Raw genomic sequence first — 27,461 nt, 5'->3', positions numbered from 1 at the left:
GGTCCTCTGTTGGGGTCCTTGGTGCTCTCTGAGCTTGGTTGTTTTCTTGCAGATGTTTCATTACCCAACTAGGTGACATCATCAGTGCACTGTATTAAAATGTCTGCAAGAAAGCAACTAAGCTCACAGAGCACCAAGGACCCCTCAAAGGAAGCCATATATAATCTTCTCATGGATATGGATTACTCAGAGACAGGAGAACTGAGACGGTGCCTAGACTGGCATTAGGAACCCAAAGGTGTTTTTTTTTTTCAAGAGGCAACAGCACTTTCTTTTTTTTCTTTGAAGATGTTTCACTTCTCATCCAAGAAGCTTCTTGGATGATGGGGAATGGAATCCAGTCAGAGCTGAAGAAGCTACTTGGATGAAAAGCGAAACGTCTTCAAAGAAAAACCAGAAGGTCCAATTGCCTCTTGAAAAAAAAGCACCGTTGGGAAACCATGACCTGGATGACTGAGAATCTCCATTTACATCATTCGGAACCCATCGATTCTCAACCATCTTTTTTTCATGTCTCATTGCTAATGCAGGTTCATCTACTGTCATCTAAGCAGTAAGAGGAACATGGAAAAGTAGACGGATCACTTTCACATTCTAGAGAGGGATAGCAATTGGGATCACAGGGCAAGGACTCAGAAAATGGGATGGAAGTCTTGGATAGATCTGGAATCTCTCAGGATATATCTAGTAGGTTAGACAAAAGCTATCATACTTTGGCCATGTCATGCAAGCTAACTCACTCAAAAAGTCAATCATGTTAGGAGTGATCAGCAGAAAAAGGGGAAGGGGGCTGTCCTAGTACCCACTGGCTGAACGGAAGACACCAGGATGATCATGGAGGATTTGAAGGAGGCAATGCGAGACAGCAGGGCATGGAGATACTGATCCGTAGAGTGGCTGAAGGTTGGACTGTCAGCTGAATGGCTGATGATGATGATCATAAGATGGTTGTAGCTTGAGGTTGGCAAGATTGATGTCAAGCCAAGCCCAGAGACAACACAGTGAAATCCAGCAGGGTTCAATCCTTTATTTGCTTATACCTAAAGGACAGAAATTTTTTTTGAAGGCAAAGTGATGGAGCACCAATAACCCAAGCTTCCAGTCTCCAGTCAAGAAGTCCAGGAACCCATCAGTTCGATGAGCTTTGATAGTTCCTAGTTGGAAATCCCAAATCCACAGAATAGAATAGAATTAGAATAGAATTAAGATAGGATAGGATAGGATAGGATAGGATAGGATAGGATAGGATAGGATAGGATAGGATAGGATAGGATAGAATAGAATAGAATAGAATAGAATACAGAGGAGAGAATAGAATAGAATAGAATAGAATAGAGTAGAGTAGAGTAGAGTAGAGTAGAGTAGAGTAGAGTAGAATAGAATAGAATAGAATAGAATAGAATAGAATAGAATAGAATAGAATAGAATAGAATAGAATAGAATAGAATAGAATCTGGAAGGGACCTTCTAGTCCAGCCCTCTGTTCAAACTGCGGGTCCTATACCATTCCAGACAAGTGACTGTCCCGTTTCTTCTTAAAATCCTCCAGTGATCGAGTGTCCACAACTTCTGGAGTCAAGCCGTTCCACTGATTAATTGTCCTCACTGTCAGGAAATTTCTTCTTCATTCCAGGTTGCTTCTCTCTTTGTTTAGTTTCCAACCATTATTTCTTCTCCTGCCCTCTGGTGCTTTGGAGAATAATTTGACATAGGAAGCAGCTTAGAAAATTGCTTGCTTACATGGCTCCTCTCAGAAACATAGAGTCATGGAAATTGACCATTTAAAAAAAAGCAAACCCCAATGAAACAAGGTAAATATTAGAATCTCCGTGTGTCTAATCTACTCTTTGCCACTTGGGAGATTCCACAGCACTACTTAATACCCCTGGCACACTATCACTCATTCTAGAAATAAATAAGGAAGAAGACAGTTCTGCTTCCTGGAAAAGATGGTCATTCAGGTGCAACCTCCTTTTCTTTACTCAAGCTCCTTCAGGATGCTGTGTCCAACCAGATAGAAGAGAAGGCCCGAGAGGAGCACTAATGGGATCCCAGCAGTCGCAAACATGAAAGACCAGCCATAATAAATAGTTAGAGGGGTGTCATCTGGGCACCTTTCGCTTCTTTCCAGTAGTATGTATTTACGGAGATCGGCAGCAAATTCTTTCCACACCACAAACATAAAAATGAGCAGGGTAAATAAACATCCTGTTTGACAGAATGAGAAAGAGAGAAAGAAAGAGAAGAAAAATGAGAAGGAAGAAAAATTCTATTTGATAGTGACAGCGTAAATACAAGGGTCCTCAAACTTGGCAACTTGAAGACTTACAGACTTCAATTCCCACAATTAGATGGCTGAGGAATTCCGGGAGTTGAAGTCCACAAGTCTTAAAGTTGCCAAGTTTGGAGACCTCTGGTGTAAAACATCCTAGCAAGAGAAAAATGTTCAATTCCCTGGATGAAAAAAATTGCAGGTAGTCCTCAATTGATGACAGGAGTTGGGAGTGGCAACTCCACTGCATAAAGTGCAAGATTAAGCAGCCACTTAGCTGTGTTGACTTACAATTGTTGTTCTAGCAATCCAATGGTGGGATTCAAATTTTTTTACTACCGGTTCTGTGGGCATGGCTTGGTGGGCATGGCAGGGGAAGGTGGGTGTGGCAGGGGGAGGATTCTGTAAAATCTCCAGTCCCTCCCCACTCCAGGGGAAGGTTACTGCAAAATCCCCATTCCCTCCCCACCCCACTAACCTGCTTTCCAGCTCCGTTTCTCCTGTGCAGGGCAACCAAAGAAGACCCAGCCGATCAGCTGGGACTCGGGAGGCAGAGAATAGATAGGGATGGGGCCAGTCAGAGGTGGGATTGGCCAGTTCTCTGAACTACTCAAAATTTCTGCTACCGGTTCTCCAGAACTGGTCAGAACCTGCTGGACCACCTCTGTAGCAATCCCAGTTGGCCTTGTTAGATGAATCCTATACATTTAAAATGTCCCATGATCAGAGGGTTGCTGTTTGCTTCCCCAATGACTTGACCTGTTGGAAGCCAGTTGTGAAGGTGACAACCATCACATGACCATGGCATACTGTGACAGCCACAATTCCAAATAATGATTCTAAGTCTCTTGCTCAGTGCTACTGAACAAGTGCACCTATAAAGCTTTTGAACTCATTTCAAATCAAGGGTTATTTTTTGACATAACTCTTTCTTTTAGATGGAATCATAGAATCTGAGAAGGAAAAGAAATCACTGAGGCCCAGAATGGTTTCATCTGCTCTGTGCTTTCTTCTCCCAAAATTTTCCTTCACTTCCTGAAATGGATATGGTGTTAATTTCTACATTTAAGTCTCTATTCAACCAAGGAATTCATTGCTGAATATGTGTGTTCTTTGATGCTCTCTGAGCTTGTTTTCTTGCAGACATTTCATTACCAAACTAGGTAACATCATCAGTGCTAGTCACTGCTGAATGTTCTAAGCCATTATCTTTTAGCATAAACTGCCTGAGTGAGTCATTGGTTAAAAGGTAAAATGAAGGAAAGTGTACGCACCCTCTTGAACCTATAGTAGAAGGGTAAATAAATCAAATCAGGATGGCTTATCCACACAACTTTATATTTGCTGCAAAGCTATAGATGCACAAAATGGCCTCTCATTAAGCAAAATTAGAACAAATAAAAAGATTTTTCATGAACTGAGGTAATTGTCAGCTAATCTTCTGCACTTAAAAATAAAAGCTTCCTTCAGAATTTCAGCTGAGTAGAAGAATGATCAAATGAAGAAAATTCCACAGAGATTATAAAATGAGTTTATAAGTATGAGCCGTACAAAATAAATTCTTATTTCTACACCTTTGCTTATCCTCATTTTTTTTTTCATTTGAACCACATCTCTTCTTACTGTTGTGAAGCAATTGGGATCCTTCTAAGAAATGTGCTTACAATATCTTAAATCTTGGTTCTTTTTCATTGCCAAAATCCCCTGATCCCAAAACCTGCATAAAATCCTGTTTTTATGTTTTTTTATATTTCTATCTACATTCAAAGCAAGGGAAGAGTTTAAAAGAAACTCATCTTTATGGTGGCCCCAATCTATGGAACAGCTTGATCCCAAGCTAAGTTTGTGTCCATGTTATCCTAACCTTTTAGAGTCAGGGCAAGACATTACCGTACTCCTCCATCAAAAATTTGAAGAGCAGGAGCTAAGAGTCTGTAACAATTCTTCTCCATGCCAGCTTTTAATTCAGCAAGTTGTCTTGCTTGGTAGAAGCTGCTGATTGTGGATTTAGCCCATGTATTTGCGAGACACCCAGAATCCTATCTACTTTAATAAATAAATAAATACATAATCTGCCACCTAACTTAAATTCACCTAATTCTACGGGTTGGTATTTCAGGGCAGAGTAAGTGAGAACATTTTGAGACTGGAAGAGTTATTTATACAACTAATAAAGATGGGATAAAAATAAACTTATAAAAACAGAAGGCAGATACATTGGGGCAGATATGTAGGGAACCAGGGGAAGGGTGAGATATACCTTCCTTCACCCTCCCTGTTCTTTCAGAGGCACCCACCATAAATTACCCAAATGTTCCCCCAGATTTGACCTGCAGCCTGCCGAGACCCACAGCACGGATTCAACTTTGCTTTGCGACATCAGCCAAACGGATCCAATACTTGTTCCTCCTTCCCCCGCTCCCCTTTCTATCCCTGTTCTGCCTGTGTGTATGAAATGCATGAGGTTCAACTCTATTATTTGTATCTCAGTTGTTGATTCAGTTTAATCGTCTCTTCTGGGGAGAACTGAATGGTGAGAGAATTGAACCATGATATGGAAAGTTTTCTCCTTTCTATTCTCATCACAATTGTCAAGGGGCTAACCAGAAGGCTCTCTAACTTCCCGGGAAGCAGCTCCTTCATTTTGTGTTAAATCACACAACTCAACCCTCCTCGCCTTCCTTCTTTGGGTTCACAGCCTCATGAAACCCCATTGGCTAATTGCAGAGGGAAATGGGTGAACTCTTGGCTTGCTTTAGAACTCATGGAATTTATCTATAATTTGCTAATTATAGGGAAACGAACCTGAGTCTCCTTTCTTCTCACCTCCATGCCTAGCAGAAACTTCAAAACTCCAATAAAAAATAATGAGATGTTGAGATCTTGCTTAGCAAATTTCGAGAGTGCAAAAGCACGTGAAATACGGAGAGTTTACAGCTGTCACAGTATGGAACTTTTAACTTGCACAGAACAGCTTTGAATTAAAATGGGAGGCTGTATTTTTCTGCTGATTCCATTTAAACAACCTCATGGAACTCTATTCATGAGCTGGGAAGAATAATTGAAGACCGAGTTAGTCATTACCATTCAGCCTACTGAGAAGGCTACCTTATCATGAACACAAGCTATTTTCCATTCGGATTGCTAACTGTTGTTCGAGGCATTTTTTTGGAAGGTACAAGAATCCATCACAGATTTCCAGAAAGTCCGTCTTCAATAATTTGCCAATTGAGAGGATGGATTTATAAATCCTGACTTTCATAATGGGTCTTAAATATGGCACAAAAGGAATCCTTGTGTGATGATCTGGGGTGTGGCACAAAGGCAACACAGTCAGATAATCAATAAGAGTCCATTTAATAGCTCCAACTTTGCCCCCCATGTCCTGGTTACCTTCTGGCAGGAGAATAACTCTCCCAGGAACAGCTTTTGACTGCAGAGAATTACGTCCAAAACATGGTCAACAAAAACTGTAACTATAAGTCCAATCAAGGCAAACTGAGGTAATTAGTCTGGCAGGGCAAGAGAAGGAATTCCAGATGTGAAGGCATGTCAATAACTCAACACAGTTGGGAAGACGCCAGGAACATAGATAACCAAAGTCAACACAAGATAAACTCACGTTTGCTCCCAGCAGCCTGCTGTATGCAGCCTGCATTTCTTTTAAATTTTCTTCCCAGCTGTGGCTAATGAAGGGAATCAGGGCCCTTTCCTACCCTGCAAGCCATGCAACCCAAGTTGCTCTCTTCTCCGCTCCTCCGTGAGTGCCCTAGGATGAAGAGGGGGTGGTCCTGGGTCTTCCTCTGAACTTCCTCTCCCTTGTTGTACCTCCCCCCTGTTGTACCTCTCAGGGGTATTCAGCAGGTTCTGACCAGTTCTGGAGAACAAGTAGTGGAAATTTTGTGTAGTTCAGAGAACCAGCAAATACCACCTCTGACTGGCCCCACCAACCCCATCTCTTCTCTGCTTCCTGAGTCCCAGTTGATTGGCTGGGTCTTCTTTGGTTGTCCTGCACAGGAGAACGGAGCTGGAAAGCAGGTTAGTGGGGTAGGGAGGGAATGGGGATTTTACAGTAACCTTCTGTGATGACCCGAAGTGTAACACAGATGTAACAAAATCCAAAATGTAAATAAATGTCCTTTAATGCCTTCAACTTGGCCCCACTATTCAATAATTCTCAGTTGGAGATAAAACATACTCAAAAATAGTCTTCAAAAGAAAGCAATACAGTCAGAACTTAATGAGCAGATAGAGGTGAAATAAAAAGACAAATAAACTACAATGACAAAATTTCCACAACGGACCAGGATAAGTAATTACCAACTTCAAGGAAATAACAAGGCACAGTCTGTTGGAAGGATGCCAACCAAGATAACTTCAGCCCAAAATAAAACACGCTTTGCTTCTGGCAACGCTGTGTTGTAATCGTTTCTCTTATATACTATTCTCCCCAGCTGCAACCAATGAGGAGAATCATGGCCGCTTCCTCTCTCGTAAGCCAAGTTGTTTCCTTCTCCATTTCTCCCTGCGTGTCCTAGGATGAAGAGTGGATGGGCCTGGTTCTTCCTCTGACTGCCCAGCCGGCCTCTGCCCTTCCCCAGCCTCCTCCACAACCTCCGGAGCCACACCTCCACTCCATGTCGGCTGTTCCCTCTCTCCCTCAGAGTCCGACTCTACCAAGGGCATGACATCTTCCCCTGCCACACCCACCAAGCCATGTCCACCAGGCCACACCACGCCCACCAAGCCATGCCCACAGAACCAAGAGTAAAAAGAATTGAATCCCACCACTGATTGTGATACTTCCGACACCAACAAACATTGTCTCTCGTTACCTATGAGTGTGCACATGGGTGTGTGAGAGAAAAAGAATGAGAGAGTTTGGAGGAAAAAAGCTGGAAAAAAAAATCCCATGGAATATAGTTGAATTCTTGAAAGCCCCCTTAGGTAGTTCATTTGCCCTGGCTTCCTTGCCTCTCCTTGACATGTAAAAATTAGCTTTTAATGAGTGCTATTTTTTTCCCCTCCTGGATACACAAGCCAAAAGGAGGTCCTTGCAAGTTAAGCTTCATATGTCAAACATAGTTAAGAACATTTGGCAGAAGAGCCACTGCTGGGTCGCTGAGTTACACTCTTTTGCAAGGCAAGTTGGCAACAAAGGCAACAAGGAACTTGGTGAAGGAAATGAACCAGAAGCAATCAATAACAGCTTCTTTCAGCTGAATAACCTTCCGTGACTACTCCAAGCGAGATGGTCATTTTTTTTTCCCTCCTTTACTTTTCTTCTTCCTTTTTCCCTGAAAGAGTTCTCCAAAAATAATCTGGGGGAAAGATTGGTTAAGGTAGCTGGACAACTGCCAGATGGAAGTGCTTAAAATAGCACAAATAATTGTGGTCCATCCTTACAAAGGAAGAATCTAATGCAGTCAAAAATCGCTTAAAAGGAAAGAGCCCAACGTGATGACATCTGAAAGCCACGATTTTAATAGGGAAGGAAGAGCTTTCTGTTTGCTGACTGATCCAATTTAAGCCACTTGGAACATGAAGTTCCACAAGTTTTAAAGCTCTTTTTTTTCCCTTCCCCCTCCACATTTTAGACAAAGACTGTAAGTTTGGAAGAGGGAGGAAGAGAATCTATCTATGTTGGAATTGAACACCCCTTCCCCAATAGAGGGGGACGAATAAGACACCACCTATCTCCAATCTACAACACAACTCTTGTAGTAGTTCCAAGAAAATTCCACAACCAACTGCACCCTGGTTCAGGTGACCCTGAGGGCACAGATTAAACCCCCAAGTGGCCTTAAGAGCTCTCAGGGAGACTAAGGTAAAAGTAAAGGTTCCCCTTGCACATACATACTAGTCATTTCCGGCTCTAGAGGGTGGTGCTCATCTCCATTACAAAGCCGAAGACGTTACGCTGTCCGAAGACGTCTCCATGGTCATGTGGTCGGCATGACTAAATGCCGAAGGCGCACGGAATGCTGTTAGCTTTCCACCAAAGTGGCCCCTATTTTTCTACTTGCATTTTTTACGTGTTTTCGAACTGCCAGGTTGGCAGGAGCTGGGACAAGTAACGGGAGCTCACTCTGTTACACGGCACTAGGGATTCGAACTCTTTGATCGACAAGCTCAGCGTCTTAGCCACTGAGCCACCACGTCCCTCTCAGGGAGAGTATTAACAACCAGATGACTGCAAAGAAACACAATCCTCCCATCTCACCACCACCATCCGGTCGCAACTGGTACCTATCCATCCATCCCCCTGCTATCAGAACTGATGAAGCTTCTTGTATGAGAAGCAAAATGTTTTATTCTTCTTTCTCAAAGAAAAAAAACACACACAGCCCAGTTGCCTTTTGAAGAAAAAAAGCACCTTGGAGACCTTCTTGGAAAAGTATCCCTCCAATTTGGCCACAATCTGGCTATTAGCAATGACTTATATATCATATCATGCCCACTCTTGCTTCAGATCAATTTGTGGGGCCTTCTTGATTAAAATAAAATTAAAAGTGGGGGGGGGAGGAAATAATCTGAAATATTGCTCACCTACTCTGCATCTCTGACGGATAACACAAAAATTACCCTTAAGTTTTAACTATTGCGTATTTTGGATTTCTTGTAAACTAACCCCGCAGAATAGTTCTAGATTATTTATTTATTTCTTTGTTTATTCATCATTTATTTATTTATTCATTCGTTGAATTTATGTGCCGCCCATCTTGAAATGAACAACTCTGGGTGGTTTCCAGCCTGAAAACATTAAAATTCTAATAAATACATATATTTAAAATGATAAAAATAAAAGTCCCAATCAAGATAAATATCGTTAAAAGATGGGGAGGGGGGGAACAGGATGAGGAGGGAGGTGGGGTTGCCCCTTAATTCAACTAGCACCTCCAAGGTGATGTTCCCCATGTTAGAGCCCCGAGTCATCTTAATTTAGGGGAAGAGAATATAGGATAAATCTGGAATTTTGAACAGGCATCTTCATAAAACGGCCATTGGATGGGGAAGCTGTTTTCCTTCCACAGACCACTCTTTCAGCCAAAAGCAAGTTGACAAGTGTGCTTTTCGCCATCCCTTCTGGACATCCAGCATAGTCTCTATAACCCCAATGAATTTCTTTCTCCTGAGTAGAGAGTGATTTAAGAAAAATGACTGAGATAACCCCATATTCATATTTCCTTTAAAAAGAAGTCAATAGGTTTTTTTTTTACTCCTTTCCAACATTTCTGGAGCTTTTTAAACTAAAATCATGGGCATCACATTTCTAATTCTCTAACTCAGAAAAACAAGCAATAAGTAAATTAGAAGACATGCAGAAGACACATTCTCAAACTCTACACTCTGTTTAGCAAGGACCAGCTGTTGCATTCACTTCATGTATGACATCTTAGTTTAGTTTATTGTCATTGCACATTGTACAATGAAATCAAACACCATCTTTGGTGCACATCATGACCATGAAAATAAACACAAACACACATCCTTCACACTCCACACATTGAATTGAAAACCCCCAACACTGCATTAACACTGCACTATACACCAGAATTCAACAGAGCTAGTATCCTGGATAGAAGCTGTTTTTCAGCCTATTTGTCCTTGTTTTTATTATCCTGTACTGTCTGCCAGATGGTAATAGTTCAAAAAAAAGGGTGCCCAGGATGAGATGGATCTTTGAGAATGTTTTGAACTTTCTTAGGGCAGTGGGAGTTATAAAGCTCTTCCAAAGAGGGGAGAGGGCAACCAATTATCTTCTGGGCAATGATGTTAACCCTCTGGAGTGCTGTCCAATGGGACCACTGAATTAATATAACTTGCCAAGGCAATGCAACCTTTTCCTCAATGTAAAGTTTTCCCCTGTTCAGTCATGTCTACCTCTAAGGACGGTGCTCATCTCTACTTCTTAGCTGAAGAACCAGCTTTTCCTAAGACCTTTTCTACGGCCATGTGACCAGCATGACTCTGTGCCAAGGTGCACAGAATGTTGTTACTTCCCACCAAAGTGGTACCTATTCATCTACTCGCATTTGCGTGCTGTTGAACTGGGCAGGAGCTGGGGCGAGGAATGGGAGCTCATTCTGTCACATGGTGCTGGGGTCTCAAACTCGGGATGTTAGTTTCCAGATGACAAACTAAACCTTTTAACCACTGAGCCATCACGCCCCTTCTTCCCTCAACACACGGATCCACAAACTACCAACCAAAACAAAGCATCTTGGGAAAACCTGTCCAAGGGGATTAAAAAGTATCCCAGGATAAAAGTCTTCTGGGCAACAAAGAAAAAAAGGACCATAACTGAGATTGGGAAGACCGCTAGCAAAGTGGAAGCTCCAGAGTGCTTACAGATTAGCAGCTTTTATTACTTTAAACATTGGCACGAACTTTGACTTGTACATCTGGTTTCTACCCCAAAGGCTTAACCTTCTATCCCTGTAAAACAGTCTGATAATGAGGCCACCAAATTATGGGAAGAACATACCAGAATATTTTTTTCAGTGCGGAAAGCTTTGCTTTGGGACTTCAAAGGACAGCCTCCTGATTTCTTCCCTCAGAACTTTCTCTCCAGACAAATTTCTCCCTTGATGAATTATAAGCACGTTCACCTTTCTCCGAGGAACAATTACTGGGATACAAAAGTTAATTACAGCCGATATGCCATCCATAGCAGATGACAAATAAGGCTCTCCCGTTGCAACTACTGTACCGAATAAGAATATAAAGACAGATAGACAGACGGACAAAATAATTAGCAAAACTGTGGTAACTGCCAAGAGGACTAAAATGGGGAGCTATTTAGTCCCCTTGTCGCTCTGATTTATTTGTTTGCTTTGTGGTATGTGGCGCAAAGACCCATGGAAAGATACACGTTTGGCATTAGAAGACAAAATAGAAAGATGGATTGGAGAACAGATGAAAGTATTTGATATCATTAAGAGCAGGGGTGTCAAACTCAAGGCCTGTGAGCCAGATCCCACCCACAGGGTGGTTAGATCTGGCCCACGGGGCCATCTTGGAAACAGTGAAGGACTGGCCCCGGTGCCTCTGCCAGTGAAAACAGAGCTCGGGAGGGCCGGCCCTCCCAAGCTCCGTATTCACTGGTAGAGGGTTGCAGGAGGCCGTGGCAGCTGAAAACGGTGCTCGGGAATCTGTTTTCACTGGTAGAGGGTTGCAGGAGGCCATCACAGCCAAAAATGGAGCTTGGGAATCCATTTTCAGTGGCAGAGGGCTCGGGCCACTACAGATGCCCCCAACATGAGTGACCTCAAAAAGGCCACAGACCCCTCTGGCCATGCCCACCTCAGCCCTCAAGGTCAAATCCTATAACCCTAAATTTCTGTTAAGTGAAATATTTGCTACATGAGTTTTGCCTCATCTTGCGACCTTTCTTGCCGCCACTGTTAAATGAATCGCTGCAACTGATAAGTTAACATCCTGGTTGTTAAGTGAATCTGGCTCCCCCATGGACAAAAGGGGATCATGTGACCTTGGGACCTAGCAATGATCACATTAGTGTGAACCAGTTACCAAGCATCTGAATTCTGCAAAGGTGGTAACTGTAAAAAAGGTCGTAAGTCACTTTTTTTCAGGGCCGTCACTTTGAATGATCACTAAATGAACTGTTGTAAGTTGAGGACTACTTGTAATGTATTGGCTTTCAAATGAATGCTCTTAAAAATGATTGGGTCCTAGGTGCAAAGTTTCATCCTAAGCTAAGCTAAGCTAAGAAAATAATATTTATGTATTTGGCAGGTATATACAGTATATGAAGCCAATGCAGAACCATAACAATAACTTTAAATTTAAGTCCAATGTCCAACCTTAGCAACTTTGTGACTTGAGAACTTTAACTCCCAGAATTCCCCAGCCAGAGGTTGAACACCTCTGGGTTTAATTGATTCTACTTGGAAGGTCAAACTGAATCATCCAAATGATGACTCATATTATTCCGATTCCAATTCTTTTGTCAGGAACCCTAGCAAGACCAAACGAAAGGAGAATTCCATCTAACGCCATAGGCACAACGTTGTGTTCCACTGTTCTCCAGGAATGTTCTAACACAAATATCAACTTGCTGCCCTCCAAAAGGACGGACACTTTTCTCAAGTCAAACAGTGCTGTCCAGGTCTCTGCAGGCTGGAATGTCTCCAGCTCTGCTTCTTCCAAATTTTGAGAAGAGAAACAATCTAAGCCCTTCTGCTTTATCCTTGTCAGCAAGAATAACAAGTCAGTTAAAAGGTAAAAGTAAAGCTTCCCCTCTCACATACGTGCTAGTCGTTTCTGGCTGTAGGGGGTGGTGCTCATCTCCCTTACAAAGCCAAAGAACCAGTGATGTCTCCATGGTCATGTGGCTGGCATGACTAAATGCCAAAGGCGCACAGAATGCTGTTACCTTCCCACCAAAGTGGTCCCTATTTTTCTACTTGCATTTTTTACATGCTTTCGAACTGCTAGGTTGGCAGAAGCTGGGACAAGTAACGGGAGCTCACTCCATCATGCGGCGCTAGGGATTCGAACTGCCGACCTTTCTGATCGACAAGCTCAGTGTTTTAGCCACTGAGCCACCGTGTCCATAACAAGTCGGATAATAAGCTTAAAAGATACTGCATTCCCTTTTAGCAGCAAGCAAGCATTAATAGGCAACTAAGTTAAGATTCAAAGCCACTCTCCATCTATGGAAGGATCCAAACTGCTTCCTTGAAACGCAGCTGCCCAAATGCACAAGAACTAGCCTAGAATTCTAGAGCTTTTAATTCCAGCACTTCTGAAGAGTGGTTAATAAAATTAGTAAGATTACATAAAAACATGCAACTGCCTTGGTTATTAAGTGCGCATTCTGTTTCAAGCTTCTTTCTCAGGTGTATTTGCATTCTGTTACGCATGCGTTCTCAGGATTTTAGCATTCCAGATCACTAAATGCACTGAAGCATTCCAGAACACTGGACTGGTCACTTACCAGCTGCCATAAGGAATCCACCTCCAACTTTATAGAACCTCGCATTGACAAAGGGCACACCGCACACCAACAAAAACACACCTACAAGGCTGGCAGTGATGGCCAGGACAATCAGCGCTGTCCAGAACCCCCTGTATACTGTGCACAGAGAGAGAGAGACACACACACACCACAAATTGATTCCAGCTACACGATCAGAGTACACGATAAAACAACGTCAGTGGAAGGAGATCTAACTTTATCCACACAGGTTTGAAAAGGAAAAGGGACAAGCTGACACGCATCCTAGTTTTCTCATACATAATTTGGGATTGCCTTACGTCAGATATGAAGCTTCAACGTGTAGAGAGCTTCACACATTTATACCTTATAGCGCTCATAGTTATGCCAGATAATTCAGAATGTATAATGTGGGCGAAAAATGCTCTAAAGGCTGGGCACATCGTAGAATTAGAGTGTTGGAAGAGACCGTAGAGGTCCTCTAGTCCAACCCGCTGTTTGAGCAGAAGACCTTATACTTTATGAGAGCCTTTCCCTTGTGCCATCATCTTGACCCTCTCCCCCAAGTAGGGATAATGAGGGCCTCCTGAGCCAGCCTTCGCAAGTAATGATAAGCCATTTACTCACAAGTAAAACAACCCCCTTTTTTATTATATGGCAGTAACAGTCTTTTATTCGCGCTGATAAACAAATGATCAAATGCAATTAGTCCCAACAAACCTGATTCTGGCCAAGGAATCTAAATTGTTTGCTGTATATTAGAAAACAAATGATTGTCTGTGACAACTGGCCATTCCCAAACCCCTACTATTTATTTCCCAGCCAGGGAGGGGCTACTTCGCATCTACATCTTCTTTTCCCTGAGAGCCGGCTTATTGCTTTCCATTGCTCTCCTTTCCTCTCTTCGCATATGCACATCTGGGATGGGCCCCATCTGTTCCTCCCCCTCACTCAGCTCAGGCCCCGAAGACAGCTGCTTCTCCACCCAGGGGAGGACGGAAGGCGCCAGCTCTGTCTCTGTCTCTGATGCTATTTCCTTATCAGAGCCTCCCAAAGGCTCCCAAGTTGGTCCAGGTCCCCCGCTCAACCTCCTCCTTGTCTGACTCTGCTGGCAGCTGACGGGCCACAACAGAGAGTTTGCCTATAGCCATACATCTTACCGTACATCTTAGCACCATTAATGAGGCCTCGCAAGGCAATCAAAGCGGTCAGTCCAAGAGGAGACCCACCCTGACTGCTCTTTAGAAGGCCAGATCCTGAAGATGAAACTCAAAGTCTTTGGCCACCTCATGAGAAGGAAGGACTCACTAGAGAAGAACCTAATGCTGGGAACGACCGAGGGAAATAGAAGAAGGGAACGATAGAGAAGGAGGTGGCTGGATGGAGTCACTGAAGCACATAGATGTGAGCTTAAATGGACTCCAGGAGATGATAAAGGACAGGAAGGTCTGGAGGAATGTTGTCCATGGGGGTCACAACACGACTTCGCAACTAACAACAACAACAACAAGGTTTTGAAGAATATATTATGGATTCAAGTTTTCCTCAGAACGTACCTGCAGTTGTGTCATAGGAGGGGTGAGGATGAGGCCCATACACAATAGGCATCGGAAACAGGTAGGCGTTCATACAGTGCTTAGGATGGGCTTGGCTGGCTGGAGAAGAAATGAGAAATCTCTCTTGAGTCTGTTTTTGTACAGCACTGAGAACAGCTACATTTCAATTCTACACACACAGGTGCTTCTCCACTTACGACCATTTGTTTAGTGACCATTGGAAGCCCTGGGGAGGGGAAAACATCCCCATGGTCAAAATTCAGGTGCTTAGCAACTGACTCATATTTATGACTGTGGCAATGTCCCAAGATCACATGATCCCCTTTGGCGACCTTCGGACAAGCGAAGTCCAAGGGGAATCCAGATTCACTTAACAACCGGGCTACTAACTTAACAACTGCAGTGATTGACTTAATCACGGTGGCAAGAAAGGTCACAAAATGGGACAAAGCTCACTTAACAACAGAAATATTGGGCTCAATTGCGGTCATAAGTCAAGGACTACCTGTCTGTTAATACCAGGCTTGGTTCTGTAAGTCAACCCAACTGTTTTCATGTTAGACCCAATTCTCTTCCAGCTTCCTGACATTGTCTTTTCCACTGTTTTGTCTGGCCTCAAACAAAAATGCAAAACCTTTTGATGGCAACAAGGGATACTACCTCTTTATGTGAGGTATTTATAATAAAATACAATATAAATTTATAATATTACCTGTCTAATACTCTGTAGCTGCCTTGCTCTTCCTGGCTTCCTCGTCTGTAAAGGTCCTATTGAAGCACCACCCATGTATGTTGGAGTGACAGCTTTTCTTGGGGCTCCACAGATGGGAAGCCAAGACAGGTACAGCCTATAAGATGGTTGGCTGGTCTGATTGGTGATTGCCACACTCACAAACCTCCTTTCAAGTACCTCACAATTAAGGCACGTGTGAGAACAAGTAACTGCCTTCATGTTACCAGGATAGCGTCTTCTGAGGATCAACTTAGATCAACCCTCTTAAATCTTTTCTTACGCAGGGCTGAACCTTTTCCTTTGATACAAAATTATCCATAAGAATAGAATAGAATAGAATAGAATAGAATAGAATAGAATAGAATAGAATAGAATAACAGAGTTGGAAGGGACCTTGGAGGTCTTCTAGTCCAACCCCCTGATTAATGACTTTTTGCAGTGAAAGGATAGCTTGAAGATGTAGGTGTGAACCTGGGTAAACATTATAGCTCAGAAAACTCTTGCCCATAAACTTCATCTAGCGTGCACTCACCGAACCGGTTGTTACACCGGTTGAATCGCACCACTGATCCTTAGCCATAATGCATAGTTTACAAACCATAATTCACCCAACTTGCCATGAGACATGATGGTCTAAGAACGTACTTACACTGACCGATGGCTCTGTTTGGCAAGCGCTGAATTTCCAAGTCGTTCTTCTTTCCAGAGAGTAGCTTTCTATAGCGCATCCGTGCCGTTCAACCACACGTTAATAACCATGTTACAGGCTAAGAGAGAACAGATGCTAGCTTTCTGCACATTTGCTAAGGAAGCTTGCAATTACAGACCTAATTCAGAACTGATGACTTCGTTGTTCCTTGCATGTGTGAAGCATTAAGCGTCACCTACGCCTTAATTTTCCCCAGAGAAGCAAAATAAAAAATAGAGCCAAAACCTGCTTAATGAAACACTTTGTACAAATTGCAAAACGTAGCCCTTTTTTTTCAACAGAAAACTTAAGATAGGATTTGGCAGAAAGTTGACTTCTCAGCACAACCTGCCACATTAAATACTCACGTTGTCTCTTTTCTAATTGCTGCTCCTTCTGTAGCTTGAAATCAGAACAAAAACAGAACTGGGTGATCAGCATGTTCAGAAAACTTCCAGAAGGAAAATAAATATGCCCATGTACCCAGGCCGCAGAATGGCGATCAATTGAAGAGGAAGGAAAGAAAAAAACATATAACTCCTGTAATCCTCGACTTATAATGTTAGGGACCATTTAAAGGTACAACAGCACTGAAAAAAAGTGACATGACCGTTTTTCACACTTACATCTGTTGTAGCATTCCCCGGGGTTCACGTGATCAAAATTCGGACGCTTGGCAACTGACTCACATTTATGACGGTTGCCGTGTCTTGGGGTCATGGGATCCCCTTTTGCCACCTTCAGACAAGGCAGGTCAAGGCGAGTCAGTTGCCAAGCATCCAAATTTTGATCACATGACCATGGGGAGGCTCGGTAGTGGGATTCAAATTGTTTTACTACTAGTTCTGTGGGCGTGGCTTGGTGAGCACGGCGTGGCGTGGCTTGGTGAGCATGGCGTGGTGTGGCTTGGTAGGCGTGGTAGGGGAAGGATACTGTCAACTCATAAAATATATCTGTGGTTGTTTTAGAGTTGCAAACAGAAAGGAAGCGGGGGGGGGGGGGAAGGTTTTGAATGAGCTGTGCGGCAGCTTGGAAATCAAAAGTGATTCCATAAATAATTTTTCAAAGATAGTAACTAGGTGACTGAAGTTTCTGCAAATATCCAACTGGAGAATATGACGGATGACTCTTGGCTATGGATGTGTCCCATTGGAAAATATGAATTATGATACACCCAGAGAGGTGGGGGAAAAGCAGGGTCAAGGGCGACAATGAATGAAGTGTCTCAGAGTCGGCTACATCCAGGCAGTGCCGGACATGTTAACTCCCAATAAATCCTTTTGAACTTTTGCAAGTTTGGCTCGAGACTCAGGATTTAATTGGGCTAACTGCCTGATAGATACTGCAAAATCCCATTCCCTCCCCACCCCACTAACCTGCTTTCCAGCTCCGTTCTCTTGTGCAGGGCAACAAACAAAGATCCAGCCAATCAGCTGGGACTCGGGAGGCAGAGGATAGATGGGGGAGGGGGCCAGTCAGAGGTGGGATTTGCCGGTTCTCCGAATGACTCAATTTCCGCTACCGGTTTTCTCCAGAACTGGTCAGAACCTGCTGAATATCATCTCTGGGGATGCTACAACAACCATCAGTCTGAAAAATGGTCGTAAGTAATTTTTTTCAGTGCCATCGAAACTTTGAACGGTCACTAAGGGACTACTTGAAATATCAATAACTTTGTACAGATTGATGTTATCCCCAAGTCAGCCAAGTTATGTTACATCCTCCCTGCCACCGGGGTTACTGTTTCAGAGTTATTGACAACCTTCCAGGAGCAGGATTCCCACTGGTATTAACGGCCCCAAAGCTTATCGTGACGAAGAGTAATAGGATGAATGTTAAACAAATTAATTAATGATTATCCACTTTGCTTTAAAATGTTTCCCACCAAACGAGAGCCCTTCATAATAAATGGACATTCGTTCCTGCAAAGTGACTAATGAAATTTCTACTGCATTAATTATGGCAACGGCAGAAAGAAAGAAAGAAAGAAAGAGACGGGGAGAAAAAAAAAAAAAGTCCAGCCAAATTAATTTGCTGCGATCAGTCTCATTAACACAGACACCAAGAGTAATAAAAGATATCCTGGTTATCTCGTCCATCTCAAGCCATGGGAATGCGTCTCAAGTGAGGCTTAATTTGATCATTTGACTTAAGGTAATATCCTGTTAAACAATGCATTCTAATAATTAGGCTTAGAAGGGTTATTACATGAATGTGCAATCCAGCATCATCTGTGCTTTATCATCTCTCTCTCTCTCTCTCTCTCTCTCTTTCTCTCTCTCTCTCTCTGTCTCTCTCTCTCTGTCTCTCTCTCTCTGTCTCTCTCTCTCTGTCTCTTTCTCTCTGTCTCTGTCTCTCTGTCTCTGTCTCTGTCTCTCTCTCTCTCTCTCTCTCTCTCTCTCTCTCTCTCTCTCTCTCTCTCTCTCTCTCTCTCTCTGTCTCTCTCTCTCTCTCTCTCTCTCTCTCTCTCTCTCTGTCTCTCTCTCTTTCTGTCTCTCTCTCTGTGTCTCTCTCTCTCTCTCTCTCTCTCTCTTTCTGTTTCTGTCTCTCTCTCTCTCTCTCTCTCTCTCTCTCTCTCTCTCTCTCTCTCTGGAAGTTCAAGGCAAGGAATCATCTTAGGCTCTATTGCTCAGTTTTGCACATTTAGTTACATCGGGAGGGTCTAGGACAAGGGTGTCAAGCTCGATTTCATTGAGGGCCGCATCAGGGTTGGGTTTGACCTTGGGGGAGAGGTGGGCATGGCCAGGGTAGTTGTGGCTGGAATAGATGTGGCCAGGGTGGCCACGGCCACAGCTCAATGTCACTCATGTTGGGGGTGCCTGTGGCAGCCTGGGCAGGGCTGGGAGGATCTGTTTGTGGCTGCTATGGCCTCCTACAGCACTCTGCCAGTGAAAACAGAGCTCAGGAGGGGTATGTGCAGCCCTTCTGAGCTCCGTTCACAGCTGTCATGGCCTCCTACAACATGCCACCAGGTTATAGATCAGCATCCGGTTGGCCTGGGCTGGGCCAAGGCACCGTGGGCCGGTCCCTCACTGTTTCCAGGATGGCCCCTCAGGCCAGATCTAACCAGCCCACAGGCCTTGAGTTTGACACTCCTGGTCTATGACAACTCACTACAGGGCAACTCGTCATGGCCAACTCGCTGCGAGACAACTTGCCGCGGAACAAGAGTTATACTAAATAATAAAGAGTTACACTATTGAAGAAATAGTGGAATAGGATCATTAAAATAATCTGAGGTAGCAATGCCTGATATAGAAAGCCCATACAGAGAGTAGTGAGGACAACCAAGTTTATAGGAAGCTCGCTTTCTGTGATTCAGAATGCTGCTTATAAGCGCTATGTGTTTAGAGCTCAAATCATTGTTAGAGAGACCCCACACACCCACTTCACGGTCTGTTTCTGTTGCTCCCCGCTGGGAGGAGGTTTGAAAGTATTGCTAGCAGGCCTACCAGATTCTGATTTTGCTCCCTATGCCATCCATCTGGCAAACTCGCAACATTCATTTTTCTTCTCCATGTACATGTATACATTTGAACTAGACTGTGTTGTTTTCCATGTCATATAATGTATGCAGGTATATGCATCATTGTGTATTTATTTATTTATTCTGTCATGGTTATGTAGTGTATATTGGAGGTAGAGACCCTTTGAGAGCTGTATGCAATGAAATTTCACTTTAATGTATGCCAATTAGTGTACATTCAAAGGGACAATAAAGTTATTATTCTATTCTATTCTGTTACTTTATTGTCATTATACGTATATACACAGTATATACATACAACGAAATTCACATAACACTCAGAGGCCAGACCCAACACGCATACATGACAATCCCCAAACACGCCCCCACCCACCAAAATTCCCCGCCCCCTAAAATACACAACCATCCACACAACAGACCAAGTAATACTGTCCAACAGCTCACTATCTTATTCTATTCTGTTCTGTTGTACTTCTATTACTATTATTTCTAATTCTCTTCTCTTCTCTTCTCTTCTCTTCTCTTCTCTTCTCTTCTCTTCTCTTCTATTCTCTTCTATTCTATTCTATTCTCCATTCCATTCTATTCCTATTCTATTCTAGTGTTATTCTTCATTCTCTTCTCTTCTCTTCTCTTCTCTTCTCTTCTCTTCTCTTCTCTTCTCCTCTCCTCTCCTCTCCTCTCCTCTCCTCTCGTCTAGTCCATTCCATTCTATTCTCTATTCTCTTCTCTTCTTTTCAATTCTCTTCTCTTCTCTGCTATTCTATTCTAGTCTATTCCCTTCCCTTCCCTTCCCTTCCCTTCCCTTCCCTTCCCTTCCCTTCCCTTCTCTTCTCTTCTATTCTATTCTTTAAGAAAGAATGCCAAAGTAGGGACAAAATGAAATGTCAATGATAAAAAAAAAATTGAATTAGTTTAAATAATTAAATTGTAGTGTTGAATTATCCCACATGGAACTGGCCCATGGTAAGTTGGCCATGGTGAATTTATTTATTTGTTTATTTATTTATTTGTTTGTTTGTTGAATTTATATTGCCATAGCAAGTCAATTGTGGAAGCTGGTCCTGGAGAATTGTGCCATTCTGCTCCAGGAGTGAACAATACATGCTTGAACATTCAAACGAAGCGTGCACAGATTGATAACTAATCTAAATAAACAGTATTGGTTCCTTTGGGGGGAGTGGGGGTAGAATTAAAAGTTTTTTGGCATTTGGGGTTCGACAGATGTAGGGCATTTGCAATGCTATTGCCTCCTTCTCTCAAGTAGATTGGGCTACAGGTAGTTCCTGACTTATGACCACAACGGAGCCCAAAATTTCCACTGCTAAGCAAGACACTTAAGCGAACTTTGCCCCCATTGTATGACCTTTCTTGCCAATGGTTGCTAAGTGAATCACTGCAGTTGTTAAGTTAGTAACATAGTTGTTAACCTGGCTTTTCCTCTCTCAAGTCTTAGGTTTTTAAGATGTTAAAAGAAGCTTAAAAGTAGTAAGTTGAGGAATTCTCAACCACAATGATGCCAAAATGATAGCAAGTACCTTGGGACATTACAATGCAAATTCCACCCTTTCGTACTTATATGGGTAGTCCTCGACTTACGATGCACAGTTGAGTCCAAATTTCGGGCTGCTAAGTGAATTTTGCCCCGTTTTGCAACCTGTGCTGCCACCGTTGTTAAGTGAATCACTGCAGCTGTTAATGTTGTGAAGGGAACATGGCTTCCTTCCTCCATTGACTTTTCTGATCAGAAGCTTGCAAAAGGTGATCGCAAGACACGGTAACCGTCATAAATATGAGTCCATTGCCAAGCATCTGAATTTTGATCCCATGGGGATGCTACCATGGTCGTAAGCGTGGGAAATGGTGATAAGTCACTGTTGTAACTTTGAACAGTCACTAAATGAACTGTTGTATGTCAAGGACTATGTGTACATTGCTATTTCTTTGCTTGTCCCTCCCAGGATGCCAACTGGGGAAGTGCTGGGCAGGTGGAAAATTCCAAGATGACCTATTGAGCGTCTTTAATAAAAGGCACACGGATGAAGTCCTAAAGCAGGACAAACCCAGACAGAAGAATGAGAACCTCAAACAGAAGACCCCCATTCGAGAGAATCTACATATATACAAGCGAAATGCCACTCAGGCATCATCACAAAATCTCCAGAACTGTAAAGCCTACAAACTTGAAATTTGGCATGTATGTTCCTCTTAGTTTCTAGCTGCTCACTAAGAAAAGATTTTTCTAAATGACCATCAGAGCATTAGTATTTCCTATTTATTATTATTATTACTATTATTATTATTATTATTACACTCTGATGCTAAGGAGTTCTACTTCCCCTCCCCACCTGAAAAGAAATCTCCTCCAAATGCAAAACACAAGCAGAGGAGTTTCAGTTTCAGTTTCGGTTTTAGAGCAGCAACCAGCTTTAGTACAGAATAGTTGAGCTAAGCCATGTCCAGGCTCCTTGATGTCTCCTTCTTGCTCACACCGCAAATGCTGCTTCAGTTTCCAAACAGCCCTCAACTCTCTCACACACTGACAAGGACGCTAGCCAGATGAAAAGCAATGGATGCCGGTAGGCAGAGGCACAATTTTTACCCCTTATTTTCCTCCCCCAAAACTAAGCCGGACCACATCGTCTCATAGCGAAGCATGGGGATCGAAGCTAGTATACGATAATTCTGACATGGCTTCCTCTCGTACTCACTAAACCAGAAGTTCCATATAGTCTCTCTGTAATCTTCGCCAAAGAACCAGCATCTCCAAAAGAAACCTTCATGATGGAAGGTCAGGATCCTCTTATCACCTTCTTCCCAGCCTTGCTTCCCATCCTATTTTCAAAAACAAACCAAAACCATTTAGAAATACAGTGCAAACCGTTGAGTTTCACTTGGCACATGAGCTGCCTGCAGGTTCAGAATGGAATAGATTAGATTAGATTAGATTGCAGATTAACAGAGTTGGAAGGGATCTGGTAGGTCATCTAGTCCACACACACACCCCACCCAAGCAGGAGACCCTACACCATCCCCGACAAATGGCAGCCCAGTCTCTTCTTGAAAGCCTCCAGTCATGAAGGGAATTCTCAGGTAGATGTAAAAATGCAGCAATATCGGGTTGGAAAAGAGAGCGGCTTGATGTCCTCCAAGTATGGGCTAATGGGAATTGAAATCCAACTTTAGAAAAGTATATGCTTGCCGTTATCTTTTATAAGGAGGAATCTGTGATTTTCTTATCTATTTAGGGTTCTGATCAACAATCTGAATCAAAATCTTTGTTCAAATCAGAGCCCATCCAACCATTCCTATGTCTAGGTCAAATCTGCATTCAGAGAGAAGGAAAGCATTGTTCAAAGTTTTAGAAGTAGAAATAGAATTCTTTATTGGCCAAGTGTGATTGGACACACAAGGGATTTGTCTTAGTGCACCAGCTCTCAGTGTACATAAAAGAAAAGGTACATTCATCAAGAGTCAAGAATCATAAGGTACAACACTTAATAGTAGTCACAGGGTACAATAAGCCATCAAATCCTACTAGGAAACAGTCAATAAAACCATTAGGATACAAGCAACAAAGATACAGTCATAAGTGGGAGGAGATGGGTGAAAGGGAGGGAGGATTATTAGCAACAGTAATAGTATTGCATAAAATAAAATAATATTTATAAAAAAAATCATATTTGTAAAAAAAATCATACTAGGAAACAGTCAATAAAAATTGTTAGGATACAAACAACAAAGTTACAGTCATACAGTCATAAGTGGGAGAAGATGGGTGAAAGGAAGGCAGGATTAATAATAATAGTAATGCAGACTTAGTAAACAGTTTGATAGTATTGAGGGAATTATTTGTTTAGCAGAGTGATGATGGGGAAATACTGATCTTGTGTCTTGTTGTTCTGGTGTGCAGTGCTCAAGAGCAGGCAGAGCCTGAGGGTGGAGTCAAGTGAGTCATCAGTCTAGAGTCATTACATTCCCACAAACCATTAAAGTCCAGTCCATCTTGAATTCTGTTGATTCTTATGCCTATGGAGATTCTCAGTCATCCAGGTCATGGTTGTCCCATAGGTGCTTTTTCAAGAGGTGACTGGACTTTCTGTTTTTCTTTGAAGAAGTTTCGCTTCTCATCCAAGAAGCTTCTTCAGCTCTGACTGGATGGTGGGGACTGGAAGGATTTATACTCCTCACAGACAACTGGTCATTTGCATTCTTTAAAAGAGTCATTGAGGCCACCTGAAGGTTTATCTATGTCATCAGGGTCACCTAAGAAGTGCAAATTTACTTAGTATCCTGGTATGATTTATGTTGTTTGCTAATTTAATATCCATGACTATCACTAAGTGTTGAATCCAATGTTTTATGATGAATGTATTTGTACAATGACTATGATAATGATCTATCACTATTATTGTATGTACACTGAGAGCTTATGCACTAGAGACAAACTCCTTGTGTGTTTAATCACCCTTGGCTATTCTATTCTGTTCTGTTCTACTCTACTCTACTCTTCTTTACTCTGATGCGTGTTCTTGGATCTGCTGAAAGGACTGAAGATAGATGATGTTGTATCCCTCCCCCTCTGTTGAGGGAGGGCTGGTCAACTTTGACATAGATGGCCTCTTTGACCCCTCTTTCAAACCAGAGGTCCTACCCTGTCCACAATGTGGAATTTGCTATCTTCGAAAGATTCTTATCTACTGCCAATATGATTCTGTTGATTCTTATCCAGTGTCAATTTATTGCTGATCGTTGGATAGATTCTTATGAATAGGCATAAATCATAAATCCTCTTAACTGGAACTTAACCCGTGATCCACATTCTCCTAAAGTTACCATCTGAGAGACAGGGATTATTTTTTTACTATCTTCTCTGATCCTCTTTCCAGACAAATTTTACAATAGATCTGAACTGCACACTTACAGTCAGGTTTCGAGATTAGGTGAAGAGTGGCCTACTACAGACTTGAGGTTATTGGTACCTCAGCCCGCATCTGCCCTGCTTTAATTCTTTAACAAAAAACCAAAATCTTCCCCCCTCTGAGCTGTGCACCCATCACATTGTCTCCAGTTCTGCTATTCCTCTTTAAAGGATGGTCACCACTTTTGAATTTGCATCTCGCCTTGTAAAATTGTAAACAGACATTTTCTGTCAAGCTTCCTTCTCTTTTGGGGGAAGGTTGGATTCATCATCCTGGGAAGCTAATAAAATAGTTTCTTCTTCCTAACCTATCAGGCAGAAATATTGTACACCTAAATATTCCCCTTCTTCCTCTTTTGATGGGAAAATAATTAAGAAGTCAAAGAAGAGGCAAGGGTCTGGAAGGACAGACACCTATTTAGGTATTTGTTTTCTTCAGGAATGTTCCTAACCTTTAAATAAAGCAATGGATGAATTAATCCACCGACCCTTACAGGATCAATCAATTAAATCTTTAATATTTCATATGTAAGATTTACAGATTACGCACGCTGGGATCCAACTGCTTAAGAACGCATTCCATCTCAAGGGTACACAGAGTGTACTTTCTATTTACAGAATACAGATTAACAGAGTTGGAAGGGATTTTGAAGGTCTTCTAGTCCAACCTCCTGCTCAGGCAGGAAACCCTATAACATTTCAGATTGCTTGTCCAACCTCTTCTTTAAAAAGACCTTCCGGTGTTGGAGCATTTACAATTTCTGGAGGCAAGTTATTCCACAAATTAATTGTTCTGTCAAGAAATTTCTCCTTAGTTCTAGGTTGCTTGATGATGAGTTTCCATCTATTGCTTCTAGTTCTACCTTCGGGTGCTTTGGAGAATAGCTTGACTCCCTCTTCTTTGTGGCAACCCCTGAGATATTGGAACACTGCTATCATCCCACCTCTAATCCTTCTTTTCATTAAACCAGACATACCCAATTCCAGCAACCGTTCTTTGTATATTTTAGCTTCCAGGCCCCTAATCACCTGAGAATTAAATTCCCAACTTCTGACTTTTCCTCTTGTTTCCAGCAATATCCTTCAAATCATGCTCCTCCCAAACTCCCAATAATGATATTCTGGAGTTACAAGGTTTGGGGTACTTTTTTTCCTTTACCTCTTCAGAGGAGCGATTGTTGTTCTTCACTTCAAATCCTCCACACTTTTCCGTCACCAGCAGCCAGTAATCTGTCCCGAAGGCTACTAGAAAAAGGAAGACGCCGAGGACTCCCAAAATTGCAGCTAAAAGGGCTGCTATTTTGATCTTCATGGTGGAAAAGGAAGGGGAAAGACGGGCTTGAGCCAAGGAGCCTAGAAGGGCGAGGCTTTAAAAAATAAAGAAAGAAAACATGAAGGGGCTGAGTGTGCTAGGAGCTGGAAGGAGACCTATTTTGAGAATGGGACTGGCAGCGTTTCACGAGTGTATGCATTTCACATGGCAGTAAGGAGACAGCTATGGGTTGAGTTTCCAAACAGCTGAGGCATTTCAAGCAGGATTAGGAATGAGCGTTGGACCGAGAAGCTTCACTCCAGAGAATTCATGTTTGGGGTTTTCTGATTCATGCATCCAGCTAGATGATTTATTTCAGGTTACAGCACAGTTGACTGGACGGGCAGGCACCACTGCCACTTGCTGCCCAGCGTATCTAGGATTGGCATGAATGTAAAGGCTCTTTCGACAAATGCAGAGAAGTTGGCAAGTTGACTCCTGGGACGGGTCAATCTATTGAGTTGGACTCCTCCCGCCTTTGCAAATGTGTTTAGTTTAGTTTGGCAACTGGATGCTTTTTAAAAAATATACCGCGTTTCCCCCAAAATAAGACCGAATCTTATTTTCTTTTGGGTTCCAAAATAAGCACTAGGGCTTATTTTCGGGAGTGTCTTAATTTTGTTCCCCATGTATCCATACGATTTATATTGACTGTTTCCTAGTATGATTTGATTGCTTATTGTACCCTATGACTATCATTAAGTGTTGTACCTGATGATTCTTGACTCTTGATGAATGTATCTTTTCTTTTATGCACACTGGGAGCATTTGCACCAAGACAAATTCCTTGGGTGTCCAATCACACTTGGCCAATAAAAGAATTCTACTACTTCTACATAGGAAGCCCACTTTTTTCTGCTTGCTCACGTCAAGACAGGAGGCCACACAGTATACCAGCACTGCCATTATGAGGCAGGAGGGGATGGAGCTGTCCCAGGTGCCCTATGCCAGCTTATCTCAGGCCCCCCCACAGCCAGACCACCCATGCCCAGATATCTGCCTCGCATTATGGCCATGGCACCAGAAGCCCCATCCAGCAGGACCCTGCATGGCCACCAATCCACTTCTTCTACTTGCTCATGGCCACAACAGAGAGGAGGCTAAACAATGCGTTGGTGCTGTAGCCATGAGGCAAGGAGATGGGAGCTTCCCCATGCATCTTACAGCGGCTTACATCAGGTCTTTGCAGCCAGGCTATCTACGCCCCAACGTATGCCTCATGGCTGAGGCACCAACACACCGCTCAGCCTCCTGCTTCATTATGGCTGTGAACAAGCAGAAGAAATGGGCTGGCAGCCCCATGGGCTCCTACTCCACATGGGTAATGGTGCTGCTGCTGCAAGGCAGGTGTCAGAACATGGATGACCTGGCTGCGGGGGCCCTGAGGTAAGTCTGTGCAGGGCATGTGGGGCAGCTCCATCACCACCATGCTTCACCTCGTGGCCCAGGCACGCTGAGCATCAAGACGGAATGAACAGGTGGGTAGCTGTGCAGGCTCTTAAGTAGGATTTATTTTGGTGGTAGGGCTT

The 27,461-nt window shown here is 42.8% G+C and overlaps 1 protein-coding gene across 1 annotated transcript; it reads right to left on the bottom strand.

Moving 5' to 3' along the window:
• Nucleotides 1-1,012: 1,012 nt before the first annotated feature.
• On the bottom strand, nucleotides 1,013-26,118 carry LOC113437947 (transmembrane protein 182-like). The gene is made up of 5 exons (XM_026703155.2): nucleotides 25,780-26,118; nucleotides 22,411-22,534; nucleotides 14,792-14,890; nucleotides 13,236-13,373; nucleotides 1,013-2,208 (listed from the first exon to the last, which is right to left on the bottom strand). Exons 1-5 carry the CDS (start codon nucleotides 25,930-25,932, stop codon nucleotides 1,979-1,981), a joined length of 744 nt encoding a protein of 247 aa, XP_026558940.1. The 5' UTR covers nucleotides 25,933-26,118; the 3' UTR covers nucleotides 1,013-1,978.
• Nucleotides 26,119-27,461: the final 1,343 nt, after the last annotated feature.

This window comes from Pseudonaja textilis, chromosome 12 (assembly GCF_049901715.1).
Source record: "Pseudonaja textilis isolate UNSWEBS1 chromosome 12, rPseTex1.2, whole genome shotgun sequence".
Classification (NCBI taxonomy): domain Eukaryota; kingdom Metazoa; phylum Chordata; class Lepidosauria; order Squamata; family Elapidae; genus Pseudonaja; species Pseudonaja textilis.
This window is presented reverse-complemented; position numbering and strand designations above follow the sequence as displayed.

Bases quoted from the DNA above. Each gene is read 5' to 3' on its own strand.
- LOC113437947 (XM_026703155.2), bottom strand. From the start codon at position 25,932: ATGAAGATCAAAATAGCAGCCCTTTTAGCTGCAATTTTGGGAGTCCTC. The intron at 22,535-25,779 runs GTAAAGGAAAAA...TTTTGAAAATAG, and splicing joins ACAATCGCTCCTCTGAAGAG to GATGGGAAGCAAGGCTGGGA. The intron at 2,209-13,235 runs GTAAGTGACCAG...TCTGTCAAACAG, and splicing joins TGGATTCCTTATGGCAGCTG to GATGTTTATTTACCCTGCTC.